The 20,626-nt window shown below is 44.4% G+C and overlaps 1 protein-coding gene across 6 annotated transcripts in view; it reads right to left on the reverse strand.

Moving 5' to 3' along the window:
• Window positions 1–13,167: 13,167 nt before the first annotated feature.
• The window catches only part of phactr4a (phosphatase and actin regulator 4a), a 31,153-nt gene continuing 23,694 nt past the window's right edge, over window positions 13,168–20,626 (reverse strand). For 5 of the 6 annotated variants that reach the window (XM_047331959.1, XM_047331956.1, XM_047331957.1 and 2 more), the window contains 9 exons: window positions 20,410–20,541; window positions 19,326–19,896; window positions 18,504–18,751; window positions 16,892–17,054; window positions 16,595–16,650; window positions 15,394–15,455; window positions 15,153–15,290; window positions 14,557–14,633; window positions 13,168–14,383 (listed from right to left, as the gene is read on the reverse strand). In XM_047331959.1, coding sequence (XP_047187915.1) covers window positions 14,368–14,383; window positions 14,557–14,633; window positions 15,153–15,290; window positions 15,394–15,455; window positions 16,595–16,650; window positions 16,892–17,054; window positions 18,504–18,751; window positions 19,326–19,896; window positions 20,410–20,541 — 1,463 coding nt within the window. In that variant the 3' untranslated portion in view covers window positions 13,168–14,367. The remainder of the gene's footprint in view (window positions 14,384–14,556; window positions 14,634–15,152; window positions 15,291–15,393; window positions 15,456–16,594; window positions 16,651–16,891; window positions 17,055–18,503; window positions 18,752–19,325; window positions 19,897–20,409; window positions 20,542–20,626) is intronic. The other variant, XM_047331958.1, reaches the window with a different exon arrangement.

The raw sequence follows: 20,626 nt of genomic DNA on the forward strand, positions 1-20,626 counted from the left end.
TTCAAAGCGTCATCAGTAATTACTAGCCTGATCAAAATAAGATCAAGCTTCTCCACCATAGCTGTTTCTTGCCCTAGAGGGATAGTTCAGTGATTTTGAAGTGGGGTTGTATGAGTTACTTATGCATAGCTAATGTGACCTCATGGAGATGGTGGTCAGCGATGTCATTTAACGGAGTGCGGAGGAGAAGTGGAAGTAGCGTAAGTCTGAGTCCCACTGTTGCAGAGGGGACCACCGGAAAACGTATTTTTCGAAACATTTTTAAACGTTTCCTAAAGAAAAACCCCCAAAAACGCTGCTTTAGTTTGACGTCAGGCAGACGTTTAAGGTTGCTTTTTTTTTTTTTCAACCGTAGTATCATGGCCGAAGTACTCTTGAATAAAAAGTGAAAACCTAAACATCTGCCTGCCGTCAAACTAAAGCAGTGAAAAAAAAGACATCCTTTAGCGTACAATTAGACTGATTATTTATTTTTTCAGGTAACGTTTAAAATGTCCGCAACACTAGAGCTCCGACTTTGGCTTCTTCCACTTCTCCTCCACACTCCGTTAAATGACATCGCTGATCACCATCTCCATGAGGTGACATATTAACTATGCATAAGTAACTCATACGACCCCACTTCAGAATCACTGAGCTATCCCTGTAACTTTAACCGAAACCTAACTCTACTCTAACCCTTAACAAGTCTCCACTTAAGATTTAATGATGAAATGTAATAATTGACATTACGGGGACTTGCCAAACATAACATCACTGTCCCCACAACACAAACACACTCTCTCTCTCTCTCTCTCTCTCTCTCTCTCTCTCTCTCTCACACACGCCATAAAAAAAAAGCACAAACCAATTTGCAGCACAACTGCTACACGTCAGGTCGCAGTATTTTATCAGGCCCCGACAGCTTGTTTCTGATATCACAGTGACGTGTCCTGCACTTCCACTGAGCGACGGCGGAAAGCTCCACGGTAATGAAGCCCGCGGTCGCTGTGTTGATTTACACATGCATTGCTTTACATATGCGGCCAGCCGTCTTTCACTGCTCCATCTACTGTACGCTCGCTCACTTGATGTACTCTTAGTAGCAGACAGTGGGTAGATTGTATGATATCAGGAAGTAGATTGATCATTATTTTCCAGTCGCAGCCTCTATCTGACCGGTGCATCCTTATTATTGATCCTTACAGGACAGTGGAAGTCACGTGTTCCATTTTGTGAGCAGTAGGGTTTTATGCTTTGCTCTAATCCGACTCCCTCTTAGAATTACTGCCAGAACTTTGTTTATACACCTTGAAGAGGCATCAGACATCGCCTCCCCTCCCGCCCAGGATAATTTGATCACTCCATTGGTATGATTTATTCATGCCACAGGGGTAATGTGTACTTATTCATGAAACTCTAAGGGACTCGTCTTACTCCCGCCCACCACACGGCAGTGCAACTCTGTGTGTCCTTGTTGGTTCCAGACTGACGGAGATGTCATTTTCCTTAAGCACCCACGCTATGTTGACGAGAAAACGCGCTCTCAGCACTTCGTACCCCTTTTTAACTGCAGCGGGGGGAAGCGCGTGGCGATGAGGCATCTGAGGCATATCGAGGGCTGGGTATGTCATGCCGAGCGACACTTTCCCAACATCGTGGCGAGAAAAAAAACGCTGCCTCTGATGTTGACGCCTTCCTATAGCCTGACCAAAAAATGTATTATATATCAGGATCAGTCCTGACTTCCTTTTTATGTGGTGACTTCAGGGGGCTCCTCCATACACGTGTGTATAAAACATGGCTGTCAGAAGAAATATATATATATACAAATATATACTGTAATATTCAAGAATATATATAGTATATATATGTATATATATGTGTACTGTTCCCACCAGATGGATGATAATGTTACCATTTTAACAGTAATGCCTTTATAAATAATTGTTCTAATTAGCTAATTCAACCCTTGCAACCCTGCCTGAGGTGCATTCATCTGCGCCAATGCCTCCGGGTGTCAGCAGCGATTAGGCTGATAGTAATGCATATCTGTTCCTGTTGAGGTATGCACTTTTCAAAACACACACACACACACACACACACACACACACACACACACACATATATCCTCTGTGGGTTTGGATGAGGTTATCTATTTTTTTCTTATGATCTTGTTTGGATTACTTTCACTCCTTTTTTCGTCAAATCCTGTTCAGAATGCTGTAGCCCGGATATAGTAGAACGAGCGCACCATTTCTTTCTCGCTCTTTGTGCAGAATGAACAGGTCTTAAGTAGCAGGGGGGATGATGCTGCTTTATCCCAAGAATACAAATGTGTCTCTTGCACGTCCTGAAACCCGGAAGTATTAACAAATCACACATCCACTGCTTCTACTGCATCATTAAATTGTAATATTAATAATAGAGGAAGTGACAGATTTTTTGTATTTTGGATTCAGGGGGCTATGTGTTGCCATTAAAGGCAACTTAATAGCTTCTCTACATGGTTCGCATTTCTTAGAGAGTCAGGAACGCCACAGTAATTAGCTCTTTGCAACAAAGAGCAGGATGAGATAATAGAGGTGTGGGGGGGGGGGGCATCATACAATCTCTATTCTATCAAACTGTCAAAGGCTACAAAGTGTGGTCCTGTATATCAACAAAAAAATGCATGAAAAAAATGAGAAGTTGCTCAGATGCGCTCCTCCTCCCATTGATGTGGTCATGTAACTGGCCTCAGCAACATTTTTTTCATCATTCGCTCCCATCATCATCGTCCCGTCATCAGCAGTATGATTAAAACAGGCCCCGTCATACCTCTCTGCGACAGCCGGACTATGCACGGCTGTCCTCGCTAAGTCTTTCGCCGTTGCTCATAACTCCTCATAAAACCCACACGCCGTCATTTTGCATGCGGATGAAACAAACAGTACGGAATGTTAATTGGAGCGCTTAATTAGTGAGCTTCAGTGCAGACAGGAAGTCTGTCAGATGATGAACTCACACACTCCAGCCTCTCCTGCCCCCCCTCATTCCATCCATCCATACAAATGCATTGTGTGTGTGTGTGTGTGTGTCAGTGTGTGTGTGTGTGTGTGTGTGTGTGTGTGTGTGTGTGTGTGTGTGTGTGTCCAGTCCCTTTCAAATGCCCATGATGGACACTGCACACCAGACATGGCAGCTCCAGGTACTCACCAGTACCCCCACGCGGAAACACCACCTGGCTCCATGTTTGCCCTGTGCCAAATTAGTTTGCAGCAATTTGATTAAAAGAAAATTTAATTAGGAACATAAAACCATGTTGGGGGCGGGGGGGGAATCGCTGCCCTAAGCCAAAACAAATCTTAAGGGGCCACTTGCTCTGTGAGGAACGCAGCTGGCATCCATCCAGATCTTCAGCGACAGCATCGCGATCCTCACATTTCCACCACCTGCAGGTCAAATTCTATTTCTTTGCCGCTCATGGCAGCGAGACCACCCTTATCAAAAATAACTATTTCATGACGTAGACCAATCGCTGACGGCTCATTCTATCTGCTCAGCCTATCGCGCAGCCTCTGTGCCGCGTATTTTCATTTCATCAATGACCCTCAGACCCACGGTAGAGGTGTTTTTCTAACTGCCTCAAAATTGAAATTTACTGTGTTTATCACTATAGAGGTGAAAATGTGTCTTTTTCTTTCTCATAGGCTATGTACCTGTTGAACATGACAACCAAAATCCTGGACAACAATTTGCTGCTAATAGCCTCCACTCCTCCGGTTTCAGGCTTTTCATCAGATGCTAATTAGACTCAAGAGCATTAGAAAAGGTCCAACAACCATGTTGGCTGATAGGGCCTGACTCACAGTCTTTGTTCCAGTTCGTCCCGAAGGGGATGGAATAGGGTTAAAGGTCGGGGCCTCGCCTGGTCAGACAAGGTCTTTCACACAAATAGAAAATCCATTTGGCAGCAGCACTGAGATTCCCCTTAACCTTCTAACCAATCTGCAAACACAGCTCCAGACCAAATGAGGACTCAGGGTGTGTGATAAGTTTCGACCATATAGTCGAAAATGACCTTTATTTTCACAATGTCCAACAGAGATAGTCGTCAGTACACCCATGGACAAGCTGCAAACAGGAACTACTGGCGGCTATTGAAAGAGTCAATACAGCTAAACAACCGATTCCATGGAAACATTATACTTTCTGTCAGATGTGGAAACATTACAACCAGACAATAAAATATGGCGAGGTCCAACACAAACACTTTTAAAGTACTCCATCGCGAGGAAGAGCCTGGCATTCAGAATCTTCCTCAAGTAAAGGTATAGAAATATCAGCAAACTATACTTCCAAGTCCTACATTGATATATTACATATGATGATAAAGTATAACGCATTCTCCTGTTGCAGGTGATTGAGGAGGAGCCTCTAGCATCTTTACACACAGTGATTCCAGTGGTTCCCAACCTGTGGGTCCGGGCCCGTCAGAGGGACACACAGTTATTCTGGGGGTCATCAGATGATCAGTAAGGTCAGAAAGAAGAGGGGGAAAAAACTAAAGTTCTGCTACACAAATTCTCGGTGTTGTTAGATAATTTACTCTTTTCAGCAGGATATTGCTGTTTTGCATTAGGTCACAAGCCCAAAATGTTTTCGAAACCATAGGTTTAATTAAATAGGTTTATAATAGGATTTTATGAGAAAAGTCTAAATCTGATCATTAATTATTACGTGTAACTACAAAAACATTTGTACATTGTTTCCCTCTGAAATACGGTGGAGCAAACAGTCAAGTAGTGTAAAATGGAAATTGTAAATGATAACTACCTCCAAATTCGAATTCTACTTACATACTTATGGTACTTTGGTAAATCCACATGCGTCACTTCCATAACTTCTTACCCACCGCAAACTACTTAACACGCTGCTTCATCTCCAGCTGCAATGGCTGCACACCTCAAACACGAGCACACCAAGAGGAATTCCCCGTGCACTTAAATTATGAGTAATTAATGAGAGTTATTCACTTCTTTCGGGATGCACTTTGGACGGAGACAGTGTCGTTTCCATTCCCCGGCATCTGCTGTGTTTGAATCCATGTCTTTCGAGAAAACAAATAAAGGAAGATTGTCATGATTAGAAATATAATACGGAAAGACTGTGGCCAAGAAGCCCGCCTGGCGGGACTCAGTCTGGTGGACATACAAAACACAACAGGGAAGAATGACAGAATGTGTTTTTGTGGATGCAAAACCTTTATTTTTGACATATTTGTATTTGAGCAAGTTTAATTTCAGCTTAAAATATGTATTCATTTAATTTGTATTTAAACAAAATGAATGCAAACTGTAAATTTAAGAGCTGCTCACAAGTCTTCAGGTTTATTTATTTGATTCCACATGCCTCGTGACTCTAATTTACCGCTGATTAAAATGAAAGTAAATAGACTCAACATTAACAGCATTAATGTAGCGGGTTTCTGCCACGGAGTCACACAGACCGTTGAGAACGTGGGACTGCGAGGGTTTTCATATTCGGGATCGCAGTAAAATGGCTTTCATCAGTGTGTAGTAAGGCGTGGCTCATTTTTCGACGGAGCTTTTCTGAGAGGAAATTGGTCTGCCTCTTAATGCCTGAGTGACCCTAAATTGTGATTTTCTTTTCTTTCTCTCCCTCTTGCTGCTGTTTTACATAAAACTACATTTTTTGCCAAGAACTGCGGGGTAAGATAGAAGGCACACAATTCACGATACATGAAGACGATCAGAGCGCAGGGAGTCAGACGTCACGTTGTATCTGTTACTTGATAAAGTTCATGTCTCTAAGGCCTTAGTGTCAATTCAAGACGAGCTGACAAATAACCTGTTTGCCTTACTGTATGTCACATCGGCCCAGGTTAGTCACACTTCAAAAATGGTCTTATTTTGTGACGTCCATCCTCCCCTGAGAAACTCTTGAGATGGGTCTTCTCAAGCACCGAGCGAGGTCCCGGGAAAGTAGTTCTAGTTCTGTAGGCATTTGGTCCAAAAACCAAAGAATTGCACAAAGTGAAACGTTGATGTAAAGTGCAGCTTAGTCTCGTTCCGTAGAGCCAATAAAATGTGACTGAATGGTCACGCAACATCAGCCGCTTTGTGCATTTTCTTTGAAGTGCCGTATAGGAAAGAGATCTAAAATTGCAAAATCTTCTTTATTCACATTAAGGAGAATAAAGTGTGTGTCTCGGCTAAAGGATATAAGTAAGGAGGTGCTGGAGCTCTTAAAAGACACTTTGATTTGTGCCCGTTCAGAAAAGGTCGCCACAAGTGTCAGACATCTTCCGGCACGCCATCAGAGCGGGGCCAGTAGGGATCGAGATGTGAAAGCGAAAACGGAGGCTGGTTCTAATTGTTCTTCTGTCATTCGGATTGTGTTCCCGACGGCGTACTCATCTCCTAATATCACAGTTTGGAGACGTACGGAAAAAAAATCGGAGAAACCGTGCGCACCTCACTGACAACAGTGTTAGCAGAACCTGCCGTTAAGGCAAAAATAAGCAGGGGATCAGCTTCACCTCAGGGTTTTTCTAAAACAGGACACGAATGAGACTAATGAGAAAACATGGTTTAAGGAACACAGTGTTAAAATGATTCAAAACCAGTGGGCCTAATGTTTAATATTCCACCTTTGTTTTACCCGCAGCATTACCACTCAGTTTTTTTTGTACAGTATTCTCAAACTGAGTACACTTAATTCAGCTGATGGTTGTCTTCTGTCCTCACACCGACTCACATCGCATCGTTGCATCACATCCTCACATTCTGCCGTCGTTGCATTTTGCTTCAACAACTTGCTTTTGTTGCGTTATGCGATATAATGTCGCAGCACGCACACACATATTTATGCAGACATAAAGCTGAGCGTGTCCTGTGGTGTGTGTGTGTGTGTGTGTGTGTGTGTGTGTGTGTGTGCGCGCGCTGCGCTGTTCCTCCTCAAATCTCTGTCACAAGACAGACCATATTTCTACATCCGTTTGCCCCTCGGCGAGTTTGGCACCATTTATTTTTGTTTGTTTTCCGCGCGGGGAATCCTCTACGGGATTGAGAACTCAGCAAAGCTTTTCTAATTAGTCTAGGTTGCGAGGCATGCAGTGAGATTCCTCTGATTACACCGCAGTCCCCATCACGCCTGCCGGAGCAGAGCTCATACTGATGCAGCGCCTGGGCATTTTAAAGCACCACCGTGGGGGAGGGAGGCGTCGACAATGCTAAAAATGCAGGTGGTTAAATCATAGAAGGGTCCGTGGGCAAAGGCTTTTTACAGAGAAAGATAATCCAAAAATGAAGCGGATGAAACGAAATCGCTTTAGCACATCTGTGAAATGTATTCAGTTTGTGCAGCAGGGCAACCAAGTGTTGCTGAGAGGTTGCCACCGGAGATCCATTCCGTTTGGCTGTAGCACAGTCCTGATGGAGGGAGAGGGTCTGTGTCTCTCGGCGCGGCTTTCATTCCTCGCGTGAGAGGAAAACATTTTTCACAAGGGCTCTCTCGGCGCAGAGGGCTCTGCTTTCCGCCTCACGCGGAATGGAAGTGAATTTTTTTTTCCAGCAGCCGGATGAGAAGCCGAGGCTGAGGAAAGTATGGTTCCATACCGGCCACAAAAGAAAACTAGAATTTACCGCCTCGCTGTTTTATGCCTCCGTCAACCTCTCAGGTCGCAGGAAGTCTGGTCCCCCATCAATCTCCCCCTCTGTATTCTGAGTTATGCCGCGATTCAACGGCATAACTCAGAAAGTTGAACTTTGTAATAGAAAATGTCACCACGTTTATTTAGAATCATGTCATGATTAGCGAAGGAACACCTAAAGGGGCAGTACGCGATCCTAAAGCAAAACTTTTGCGAGTATTTCCTCCCCGCTCGTTAGCTGTCGCTTTTGTGTGTGCGCCAAAAAACGAATCCAGGTTTTCGGCTCTGTAAATTGAAAACAAACAAATGGCGCGGACCGCACCAGACGACGATGCGAGTGCAGTTTGTGAGCATAACTCGTCGACACGTTAAGAAACGTGCTAGTGGCTGACGCCGCAACTCCGTGGTTTCGGCCTAGTGGTTAGTGCCTCAGACTCCCGTGCCCGAGGTCGTGGGTTCACAATGACAACAAAGAGAGACACAAGCTTTCTACAAAATCTCTTACTGCCCCTTTGAGGTATGGTCAGAAAAACTTTTGTTAGCTCCTCGTGACCTTGGACTTTGACCTTGGAGCACCAAAACCCAAACCAGTTCACCCTTGAGTCCAAGTGGGCGTTTGTGCCAGAGTTGAAGAGAAAGTGTCGGTGTCCACCAGTATGGGTCGGAACGGACAGCTGGACACCGTACAGTACACTGACAACAACATAACGCCTCCAGCCGCGGCCGGCATGTCGGCGTCGAGTCACAATAAAAAGATCCGACACTGACAGGTCTGATTTGCAGCCTCGGCTCCTCCGGTCTCCATGTCAAATTGACCTTGGGCGAGATACTGAACCCCGAATTGTCCCTGGCGGTGGAACCATTGGTGTGTGAATGGCACGTAGTGTCGAGCACTTTGAGCGGTCGATTAGATAAGAGAAGCGGCTATGAGACAGTCCATTTGAAGCAAAGGGTATTTTTAGAGATTGGATGAACCGCAATCATTTTTGAGTTTAATGTGCAATGCAAGTGTTTGACTGTGACGGAGCACAAGTGCAAAGACAATGAACCTGTCCGTCCAAAAAGGACTCATGGCTCATTATCCATGAAAAACTGTATGTTGCTCACTGTGTATTTCACCACAATTCAGTTAATGAGGGTCAATGGTCAGTCAGCCAGTCGACACACCAACTTGGTCCAAACAGGAAGGATATTGCCCTCGTCTGCACTTTGCATCTAGAGTCTCTCACTCAATACAAAATCTCCTTCAGCATTTCTGTCCTCGGCCTTAACCGTGTTCCGGAGGTCAGCCTTTGTTTTGCGCTGAAACGTCACAAGTTTCAACGACTACCGCGCGAACATCGGAGAAGATCTCCCATAAACACGTACGCACAGCGGTGTCATCGAACCCAGCGACTGTCTTTTTCCACTGTTGAAACTTTTCTAGTTGTGATCACAGACTTCTACAACTCCCAGTCTCCCACACCTTTGACCTGCAAACGTTTGTCAAAGGCCGCTAAAGAACATGAATATAAATTAATATTACTCACCTAAGAAATAGTTTCTGTTCCGAGGGTGAATCTTTCAGCTATCAGCGGAGTCTAAAATGAGGTCTTACATGTGGAACAGAACCTGGAGGCAGTTCAGGTTCAACTTCAACGTATCTGGCACACAGAAGGCCGAGTCATGGTTTTCCATGTCTCCTTACTGTAGCTGTGAGGGTCAACGTGGACGCAGCCCAAAATCTGTGACAGCGCAGACTCTCTGTTTGTGTGCGTTTTTGTTATTAACATTTATTAGTAGTATACAATTTTAAAGGGTAAGCTACTATTTCCACAATTACGTCACTTTACCTCAGCTCCACTGCCTTTTTTTCTCCACAATGATGATACACTTACATATGAAAGTACCCAGCAGTATATTTGTAGTTCGTTCCACCTCAGCAAAATAAGATAAGAAGTTACTTTATTGATCCTAAGCTGGGAAATTCCATATAATATTAAAATGTGTTAATTTTAGCCAATTCAGCGTAACATTGTAACACTGAAAGTACGGTTTGCGAATAATGCTTGAGCATCTTTTTCAAGTAAAACAAGAATGTCTTCACAGAGCCGTCTCTTTTTGTTGTCACCATATGAAAATAAATGTAAATTAGCATTCGAGAAGGTGCTGTACAGTATATTACCTTTAATGTGCACAGCACAGTATGGTACATAGAACTCCGACTGAGGTTAAGCACCTGCCAGCAGAGCACTTACTGTACCCCACTGTAGGAGTGGGTTATGTACAACGGGCTGTAAAAAGCCTTTTACATTAGCCTGCACACTAGTAGCAGGTGAGTGGGCGCAGCACGAGAGAAGAATGGGGATGTACGTGTCAAACTGCAATGTATTCTAGAGAAGGCTGGACTCACCAGCAATTTTCTTTTCACCACCGTCGCCAAAGCCCCTCACCCCAAAGAGGACGATTGAACCGGTGGGGCGCGTGCACTGTCCTAGAATAGAATAGAATAGAAAAGACAACTTTATTCATCCGGCTCTGGGAAATTCAATCGCCACTAGATATTGCGCTTCCTGATTTGTGGGTAGTGAAGACATTTGACCTTTCGAAAACAAGACAATAGTGACGTCAACTGTCGCTTCACCCTCCTCCTGTCTCCTTGTTGGCAAGACAACCTCAGAACCTCCCTGAGATAGTTGTTGAGGCAAATACTGGTCATAATGTACATGGTCATAGGCCAGGTTGGGTTTATTTGGGCTTTGGAACCTCATTAGTAAGGAGTAAGGTCAGGTTAGCTCGATCACAAGGGTTGTAATGGTGCCCTTAGGGATCCCGTGAAATTCTTTCATCCCCGCCGCGCTCCCTGGAAATTATATTCCAGGACACTACCTGGGAAAACACTTAAAAAGACCCCTGTGGGAGAGGATTTGTTTTGGGACTGTATGTGCTCGCTCTCAGTGTTCCATTCCACAGTCTTCCACAGTGCACCTCGCCGTCTCCTGATCCAGGAGCACAAGCAGCAACCCCCCCCCACCCCCCCCAGCTCGCATGGGCAGAGTGTCAGCAGGCTTTGTTACATACACACACGAGATGGTCAGGGCGAGGCATTTTGCTTTCGCTGTACAAACTGGGGATTCGGCTGTTGCCATAATCCCTAAAAAGAGTGGGACGTGGCTGAAGCTGATCCGCCGCAAAGCAACCAAACTGGGACGAGGCGATAGTGGAGTGTCACCGTGACGCCGCAGTTGGAGTGTGGGAACGGTCACTAACAGAGATTTGTTATCTAATTGTGGCTGCGGGGCCACGAAAGCTCAATGCATTGATTAGTCTCCAGGAAGATAAATTGAACATAAAATTTTCATTGCTCCAGTGCAGTCATAAATATTAAATGCTCATATTCAGGATGAAGTCGAGTGCAGCTCATTTTTTTTCCTCTTTTCTTTTTTTTCTTCTTTTTACCGCAAGAACATAATAACTCACCACTAGTAAACACAGTTGCTGTCGACGTCTGTGATTCATTGCTAATTATGCATTAATGCGGCGCCTGTTTCTAAGAACAGAGGGTTCTTGCTGCTTTTGTTTTCCTTGTGAAGATAGAAGTGTAATTATTCTACTTTTAGTTGTCAGGCAAGTCACCTTGACATTTGGTGGAAATGATAAACATTTACAAGTAAAAAAATAAATAATTCTGAGGCAAAATTAAGGATATAACTCACATTCCTGTCAAGAGCAATGTTAATTATAAATTACTTAGTCTGTGTAATTAGAAATTGGGAGAAGTTTGTTTCTGTTATGCTGCTGGTGTCCCAGAGTTTGAATCGGATCTGCACTATACACAAAGAGCAGCCGAGCTGGCAGGGAAATCATTAGTTCTCCCGCGTCTATTTGGCCATGAATCAAGACATTGGATAAATTAAAAGCTCGCCCTCGTCTGTACAAAACATTGTGCAAATCCATTCAGTAGTTTTTGAAATATTTCAGATGGGAACAAAGCCAAGCAGAATTATTCCGTTTGTTTCGGGTCAATATCGGCCTGAATCCTCGCCCGAGTCTGTTTAGCTGGAATCTGGTCATAGACCAAAGTACATAAACAACAAAAAGTTCAGGGTTCAATTTTCAAATTTAATCCTGAAGGGGACACGGACGTCTGTGCAAAATGTGATGGCAGCGCTAGACGGAAAATAAGGTGACCAAAGAAGTCACAGAAATCCCCCTCTGGGGACAATGAATACATCATGTTACAAAGCAGCGGAGCCGCCTACAAACCCACCGACGTCGCCAGATGAAGAAGTCGACGAGTGCACTGCTCTTCTCTCTCTCAGGCTACATTCAGGGGGACGGCCAAGATGTCCGAGGCTTTAATTAGTTTCACACGACGTGTTCCTCTGTGCAAACAGCTCGACAGTGAGATGCAAGCAAGCAACCAATTTAGAGAAGAACTCTTCGGGCAATCCGTTGATGAGGACCCGCATGCCCGGGAGTTTACGTGGCTGTAGGAGTCATTCAAACCAGCCTGTGAAGGAGCAGAGGACACGTTAAATAGAGATCAGGTGATTTCATACATAAAAGAATGTAAATTGGGAAGATACCTACTCGATTTGTCTCCTCCCGTTTGCTCTTAAATGACTTCGTACAGCTGAACAATAGACCACCGATGTATACTTTATTTTTCTGTACAGTATATCTGTCTTTACCAGTTTACTTCATCATATAGATCAATATTTGGTGCGTCTCTCGACTCCGTGACGATCAGACCAGGGCTCTGTGGGGTCCAGGCCACTTGCCGCAGGCCATTCTGTTCTTCTCGTCTGTGAATGAAGCCGGTCATTCGATTTTCTTTTTCTGATGACTGGCTCTGTATTTGGGGTCGTCTCCCTGCTGTTGAAGGACTTGGTGATCAGCCCCCCCCCCAATGGTGAATGACGGATGGGAGGTCTAAACGTGTTTGGTAAATCATGTGCTTTTTAAAAATTTGATTCTATTTCTCTTTAATGCCAATGTGCATAAATAGGCTTTTAATATTCCTGACATAAGATATTTGTGGTAAGTAAAAGTGTATTCATTGATTTATTATAGACTGGATTAATTACACATAATATATTGTTCAGACGTCAAGGTACCGAAAGAGTGACCAAAGTCATCATTTGACATTCAGTTGCTCCGTGAAGGCTCATCTCCATGTCGATACACAGCTAATGAGCAGTGCAGGGGAGGTTGAAGGAACAAACGCCGCTGTGTGTTTGTTCAAAGAAATGTCATTTGCACTTAGCCGGAGCGAATGACTCTTCAATTAAGGACAGTAAATCACAAGGGCCCAGAACTCTGAGAGGGGAGAAATGATTGTAATCAAGAGTTCCGTCGTCTCCAAGAGCGAGCGTTTGAAAATCGTGCTCCGAGATGGTGGCGACTGGTTTGTGCATTTATATAACACTGCCCTCATCTGGTCATTTATTAAGAGGCCATTAATGTTGTCGTTCACTCACCAATCAGACCACAGCGGAGAGAAGCGTTCAAGTGATGAGGATGCTGGAATAATCAGATGGTGCTTGAAATGAAAATCACTGGTTCTTTTTAATTTCTGAGCAGATTTTTCATTCATACAGTGTGGTTGCAAAAAGTTTAAAGATCTCTGTATATAAAAAAAAAAAAGAGGGGGGAAAAAGTTTTGCACCATTACTAAATTGGAAATAACATTTGAAAAAGACTTTACAATTAAAACATGTCAGTATTGTAGATATACAATATAAAGTTAATCAAATCTACATATTGATCTATACAATTGCAGCCTTCTATAGACTCACATATATATATATATAAAGTACCATAAAACAGTCAGGAAAATAAAAATATGTACATTTTCCTGCTTGAATAATTCAATTATATAAACAAAAACATTGAGGTTCAAAACTTTAAAATGTTCAATGCAGGAAGGTGCCTTATTAGAAGATAATTTAGTGATATGAGCTCCATTAGAGTTTTTTTTTAATGATCAACAACATACAGTAAAATGCACACTTTAGGACAGTGGGTTGGAATCTGCACACACAGAGCTCAGCCGTTGATTTCAAAAGAGGCTGCAGCCGAGGTTATATAAGAAACACTGTTGTGCCAGCGTCTCTCATGGTTTATCAAAATGTCAAATCACCTAAGTGGGTCAGAACTTGTGAGGGGTAAGGCTGGTGCCGTATGGCACCTTTGGGTGGATATCTGTTGTAGCAAACATGCATAAAAATATTTATATATATATATATATATATATATATATATATATATATATATTAACAGTGTTTAAACTCCTGATTCATTCAGTGGTAAATTCAGCGGCGCTAACAGGAAGTTATCTCTGTATGTGCATAGTCTTCCTGCTCTGCACGGGAGGGCGAGATCATGTCACGAAGGCAGGTAAAGGCATGGTGAGAGAGTCACCCCCTTGGTTCAATCAAACTCCTCGGAGCCCCCCAGCGGTGAGACGGAGGAGGGGCTTCCTCACTATGAAGCATTGGCACCTGACGCCGAACAAACTCCTCCTGTCCAGAATTCCACAGTCAAAGAATTAAAGAGTACGTCGGGGAAGCAGCCGCAGGTCGAACCGATTGTGGCGTCTTTTCTACGCGTTGGTTCCAGTTTTAGCAGGCTAGCAGGCAGTCAGCTGGAAAAAAAATGAACCAAGTGGGCCACATGTTCAGTTCTTTGTGGGGATAGGGGCTTGTACAGCCTCTCTGCTCCCAGGCTGAGTGCTTCACCGTGGGCAGCTAAGGCCGATGGAACCTGGAGGAAAAGGGAGAGAAAGGGTCTGGGGGTTATTCTTGATGCTTTGCAGCTGAAAAAAGGCAAATCTTCGAAAGAGGAAACTGAGCTAATAAAATATGGATGAGTCCGCTGAATAAACTTGGAAAACAGTTGAGGTGAATTATTGATGTGGTGCTGTGTATGAGCCTGACCGGGTATAGATCCTGCTTTCCTTGTGAACCTCCATCTCCGAACTCTTGAATTCGTTCAGCTCCTTGCGGATGGCAGCCTGAGAGGAGACATGAAAGGAAACGTCACTTCAGCAGGAACGGCTTTATCCGCTTAGACACAAAGGGAGAAGGGGAAGTGTGTGATCCGAGACCTGCTGCGTATTTAGATTATTTTTCACATCCAACTATACCTGATAAGCTCTTTTTTCTTTTTTTTTACCTTTTCAACAAACAAACTCAACATATACCTTCAACTTCAACAAACATATAATTTATGTTCTATCGTATTCACTGGAGCAGGTAATGCACATGAGAAAACTCAACCCTGTCATTATACTGTGTCTGTATTGCATTCCCCAGATTCTTCCCCCTCAATCTGTTTGGAATGCAGGTGGCTGTCTTCACCGTGTGTTCACAGTAATGATATGAAAATGGCCAAAAAAATAAATAAAAATAATGAGGGAGGTGTTGAGTTTGTGTGTATGTGTGTGTGTATGTGTGTGTGTGTGTGTGTGTGTGTGTGTGTGTGTGTGTGTGTGTGTGTGTGTGTGTGTCGGCGAGGATGTGTTGAGTCACACCTTGTCAGCAGGAGTGAGCTTGGTCCACGGCTTATCCGCTCGCCGGTCGTAGTCGTGGGCGTGCGTTGACTCAACGTACTCGTGGAAACGCAGGATCTTCCTCGCCTGGAGTTCGGCCACCGTGGGTCTCTGGGACAGCTAATGGCAGACGGGACAGGGATATTGAAGCTGGGTGTTCACAACAGTAACGATGACAAACCCTGATGTACGGTGAAAACGAATGATAACGTCTCTTCCTGACCTTTCTGGTGAGCCGCCGTTTGATCTCGCATCTTTCTAATCGTCGGTCTGATTCGTTCTTGGCTGCGGGAGGAAAAACACATTCCGTGAGAGAGGGGCAATCACTGGAGCCAGTCAGGTGCATTTCACCCGAGCTGCCGTCGACCACGTCGCGGTCACAGGAATCTGTAAAGTCAGAGCCTTGCACTGCACAAAGCGCTGCATTGTTTCGCTGCGAGCGCAGAGTGCCGCCTCGGCCCAGTCATCTGAGGACAAGCAAGGCACGGTTTGACTGTCTGAACAGGAAAATCCATCCACTCTTGTTTGCTGATCTGTTACCATGGTAACCAAATCATTTGCATGAACTGCACTTGGCCATTAATGGCAGTTGGACTTTTCATTTGTCATTGATCAAACAAACAATATGTACGATCATTGGCAGTAATACTTTATCTCCGTCATTGTTATCAGAGAGATGATCAATAATTCACTTTATGGCCCGAACATCAAACTCGACCGACTGCATTAGCTTGTTCGAGTGTTAGTGTTGCTGCTGCTGCCGCCCAGGGACAGCAGGTAGACGCTGTATCAGCTAAATCTCCTACTACGCATCGCTTCTATTTTCATAAGATCAATGGGCCTCACACTAAACGGATAAAAATGGAAAGATCATAAACATGGTGAAGTGATGAAACGAGAGAATACACCAAACCCATATTAATTAAAAAGAATACATTGCAATATGCACGTGATAACCATCATTTTAACAGTTCGTTGAGTAAAAAAAACTTGTGGTTGGATGGATATTTGATTTAGTATCTCCCCTTATTTTTCAATCTGCACTGAACATTATCACATGAACTTCCTCTAGCAACACATGAACGTCTGGTCTGAAGTAAGCATGAGCTTCTTTATGAATACAAGATTATCTTCTGTAAATTCTACGCATTATTTTAAAAACCTGGATTCACCAGCAACCTTTCATTGAACTGCTGTGCTGTTATGAGTTCACTGACTATCAACAAACCAGAGGCAAGAAGAAAAAACCCCAACACACTATCCAGTCGACAAATTACTTGTGTGACTAATGCAGATGACTGAGTTCAGCAATGGATTAGAAAAATGAAAAATGTGCTTTTTGACCCTTTTGGTCCCGAGGAGTGGAACTCACAACAGGCACACCTGAACGCAGAGATGAAGGATGGACAGCGGGAGACGCTCACCTTGAAGAATGTTCCTCTGCTCCAGCTCATCTGCGCTCGGTCTCTGACTCAGCCGCCTGAAGATGGAGAACAGTGTTGATTATCCATTTCAAAGATGGATGGAGGGGTTGATGGAGAGTCTCTCTCACACACATGAATTGCATTAGAACTAATGGACGCCATCCCTCCAAGTCCGTGACAGCTTTTATTATCAGGCGGACGAAACTGGATTTCGACACCTGTTTTTTATATGACAGAGATGCACTTCACATCATCTTCGTGTACATCAAGTCAGCTGACATTGCGTGAGTCTTTTACCGTGTCAGCGTGGTGCCGATCTTGTTCTTCAGTGCCAACCACTGCTCCTTGTTGTGCCAACTCATGCCGTCGTGGTTCTCCTGAGTGTCCCTCTCCTCTCTCTCCTCCCTCTCCAGCTTCAGAGCCAGCGTGTCCTTCCTCTTTACGCGGCTCGCCAACCCACCTGTTACACACACGATACACACTCTCATACACACAGACCTGCTAGAGCGTAGTGGATATGCCGCTGGTTTTCCAATATCAGAAGAAACTAAACTTTCTTCAGTGCACTGCTATTAGCGCACGTTTATATTAGCGAGTTACAATCGACTACAATCCACGACCACATCTCTTGATTATAATGATCCATCCGAGACGTTTTCTGTAAGTGCTTCATTTTGATCAACTGCACATGCAGAGCCTTTAAACTCCGGCTGTCTGTGGTGCTGAAGATGATGCTGAATACACTTCAAAAGTAACTGTGCATATTTAATAGTCAGTAAGCTGCGCTATGTATCATCAAGAGTCATTGGTGTCATCGCAGTTACTTGAACTGGTAATATTTCTCTGATACGGTATCAGACAGCACCACTTCACTAACCGAGTCACGTAACTGTAACGTTCTTAAATATTTTGCTAGTTCTGCCGCGGAAAATAACTAATTACATACAGAAAGTGAACTTAAATCAATTTAGCTGCTGCTAAAGGCAGACGTTAGTCTTCAGCTCATATTAAACCTCAGATCCAGCAGTGAGAGATGTTATAGGTTTCACAGATATAGATGGTATCTAGTAGTTCCTTATTGGTCCTATAAGCATGTGGCAACGAGCACTACAACTAGTGTAGGAAGACGACTTCAGATTTTTTTTTAAGTAAAAGCAGTAATGTGACAATTAAAATATACTCAGTTACAAGTAAACATCCTGGCATGCAAAAGCCTACTTATGTCAACGTATGGGGGCATTGTCAAATTTAGACATAGTTAATGTGGAAATAATAATTAGAAGCATTTCCATTTACTTTTATGCATTTATTTTACCTTATTCTTTTTTTTGGGGGGGGGGGGGGGGGTTTCTCGCTTTTTTTGTATTTGCTCTTGCTATTCCTCAAAGGGCAAAACTTTCAGTCAACAGGCTGAGGGCGGGTTTTGGGAAGGAGGAACCCAATTAATCTATCATATATCATCATTAGTATCAGTGTTTTCAGCTACAACAAACAAAAACATCGAAGCTTAAGGTTTGTAAAATGGATTTATGATCATCTGCTGGGTGCACATCATGAATTCCCAGAGCCCGATCCTTAATTGCTTGTTTTGTCTGACCAACAGTCCAAAACCCAAACTTTGCAAAAACCCTTTGCCGAAAAAGAAAAGCGTAATTCCTGTCATTGTAGAGATGACATTTTATCTAGTTGGTTTTATGGGAATTAGGCACAATTATTGTAGATTATAGGCATTTTCTTATTGTGAATGGAGAATACAGGACGTGAACTTGAAGGCTCGACTACCAGCTGAAAGAGGCGATAAATGTATTTCAGGTAGTTTTCACAAACAAAGTCATTTTTAAACACACCACCTACCTCTGTCTATCATCTCTCTCATATAACTTAACAGTATAAGAATGCCCAAACTTACTTGGAGGGCCCTCATCGTCGTCATCATCATCATCATCGTCGTCGTCGTCTTCTCTGTACAGGATGGGGCCGTCGGAGTCAGACTCCTCCTCGCTGTCCCCGGGGCCTCTGACCTCAGGGATGACGCTCACTCTGTGGTCTCCGATCAAACCCCTCCGGCTGCGGGGCTCCAGTTCCGGCTGGCGGGGAGGCCTGTGGGGCTGGAGCTTCCGAATCTCCTCCTCCATGTCGAAGTCATCGTCATCGGGCCTAAACAGAAAGTGACAGAAGTGAAGACGCCCAGATTTTCCATTTACAACTTTCACTACCAAAACCAGACTGTCAAATAAGTCTAAACCCTGATTTACTCAAGAAACATGCAGAGGCAGGACTGCGGGAGATTGGAGCTTTTACCTCCAGTTTCCATAATACAACATCAGTAATCTGAATAATGGCGTACCCCAGGGCTCGGTTCTTGGCCCTCTGCTTTTCTCTCTTGTTCATCTTCTTGCCAAATTATACACAGTCACATAATTAATTTCCACTTTGTGGCTGATGGTACTTTGCTGTATGTGGGTTCTCAAATCATTGAATTCGAGGTCTGCTTATCTGTTGTGAAAGGTTCAATGTGACAAATTCCTCCTCCTAAAATCTGATAAAATGGAGATGCTGGTCAGTGGACTCAACTGACACAGCCACTATTTTGAAGTAAGATAAGCAAATAATAATCAAGTAACTCTCAAAAGGGCAAAATAAAAAGTTGCTCCCCTTTGTTCTCAACTTTCAAAGCACTTCTGTTTTGTTTTGTAAGCATGTAATGTACAGTATATTAAGGAACACTTACAGCCTGAGAGGTTCAATCGTGATGGGGAGAGAATTCCTCGAGTTACCCCCGACCTCGGTAAGGAAGTCTGGAGGGGACTCAAACAGAAGTGAGTGGGCCCTCTGAGAACCGTCTGGGTTGGCCTGAGCAGGGCCAGGGCTGGCCAGGGCTCTCTGGATGAGGATGTGTAGGGGGATGGATGGCAGCTGGCTGGGAGGCTCGGTGGTCGGGCTGGGGGGATCCGCTTCTATGGAGGGCAACGGAACAGAGGGGTTGGAGCTGGGCGGCTGGATCGCATGATCCCTGGGAGGTGATGGAGGTATGTGGGACGGCGGCGGAGGCAGAGGGTCAGTGGCAGTCTGAGGTACTGCTGTTTTATCCTCACTGTTATCTCCTTTAAGGACAGCAGGGTGCGAAAGTGCAGGGGCAGCAGACGGGTCAGCAGCAGCAGACTCTGGGACCTGTCCGGGAGGGGAAGGATCCACAGAATGGCGCTTGGTGACAGGGGTCATCCTCTTGGGTGGGGTTGGCGGAGAGCGCTTGGCGGGTGCTGGGACGACAATGACACCGATTCCAGGCTGTGAAAGCTCCGCTGTGGATAATCCAGCCAAAAACAATAATCAGTATTGGTCATATATAATGATGGACACAAACATTACCTGCAGTCAGTATGTGAAGGTGCACATTCACTCTGTAGAAGTTTTTTTTTTCTTTTCAAACAAGCACAAAAGCAAAATTTTAGTTGTGTAGAAAAACAGACGGTGCTGTTCCAGCTGAGCTTTGTGCTGGAGGCAGTGGAGAGCAACACAGATTAACAGACAACAGTCTTTAATGAACAGTCACTGAGATCAATAAACACATTCAATGCACTCAGCCGCGCTTAGATATCCATCCAGTCTCCATGCAATGTTTTCCTGGCAGTATTAAGAGTAAGTTAGTTGAGGTCCAACGGCTGCGGCAACACACACATGCAATGTAGTGCTGGTGTTAAACTGGAGGTGAGGTAGAGGTGAGGTATTCCATCTGCACTGAAGCAGCTGGATCCATACCACCGCTCTGCAGACGTTACTAAGACGGCCTGAGGTCTGGGTGCCCCGCCGGGTACCTGAGGAGTTCCCTGCAGCCCCATGCCGCACGTACGCAGGAAGGGAGAGGTAGAGGCCGAGCTCACTCTGACGCCTCCAGCTGGTCCAGTAACAAGGCTGCCTGGCCTTAGAGCCCCTGTTCAATGAGGAAGCTGGCAGAAATGAGTGGAGATGTCAGGGATGGGGCGAGTTTTACATTCCAAGCTGGGAGAGGATTCAAGAAGGGGGGGGGGCTTT

This window comes from Scophthalmus maximus, chromosome 5, assembly GCF_022379125.1.
Source record: "Scophthalmus maximus strain ysfricsl-2021 chromosome 5, ASM2237912v1, whole genome shotgun sequence".
Lineage (NCBI taxonomy): Eukaryota > Metazoa > Chordata > Actinopteri > Pleuronectiformes > Scophthalmidae > Scophthalmus > Scophthalmus maximus.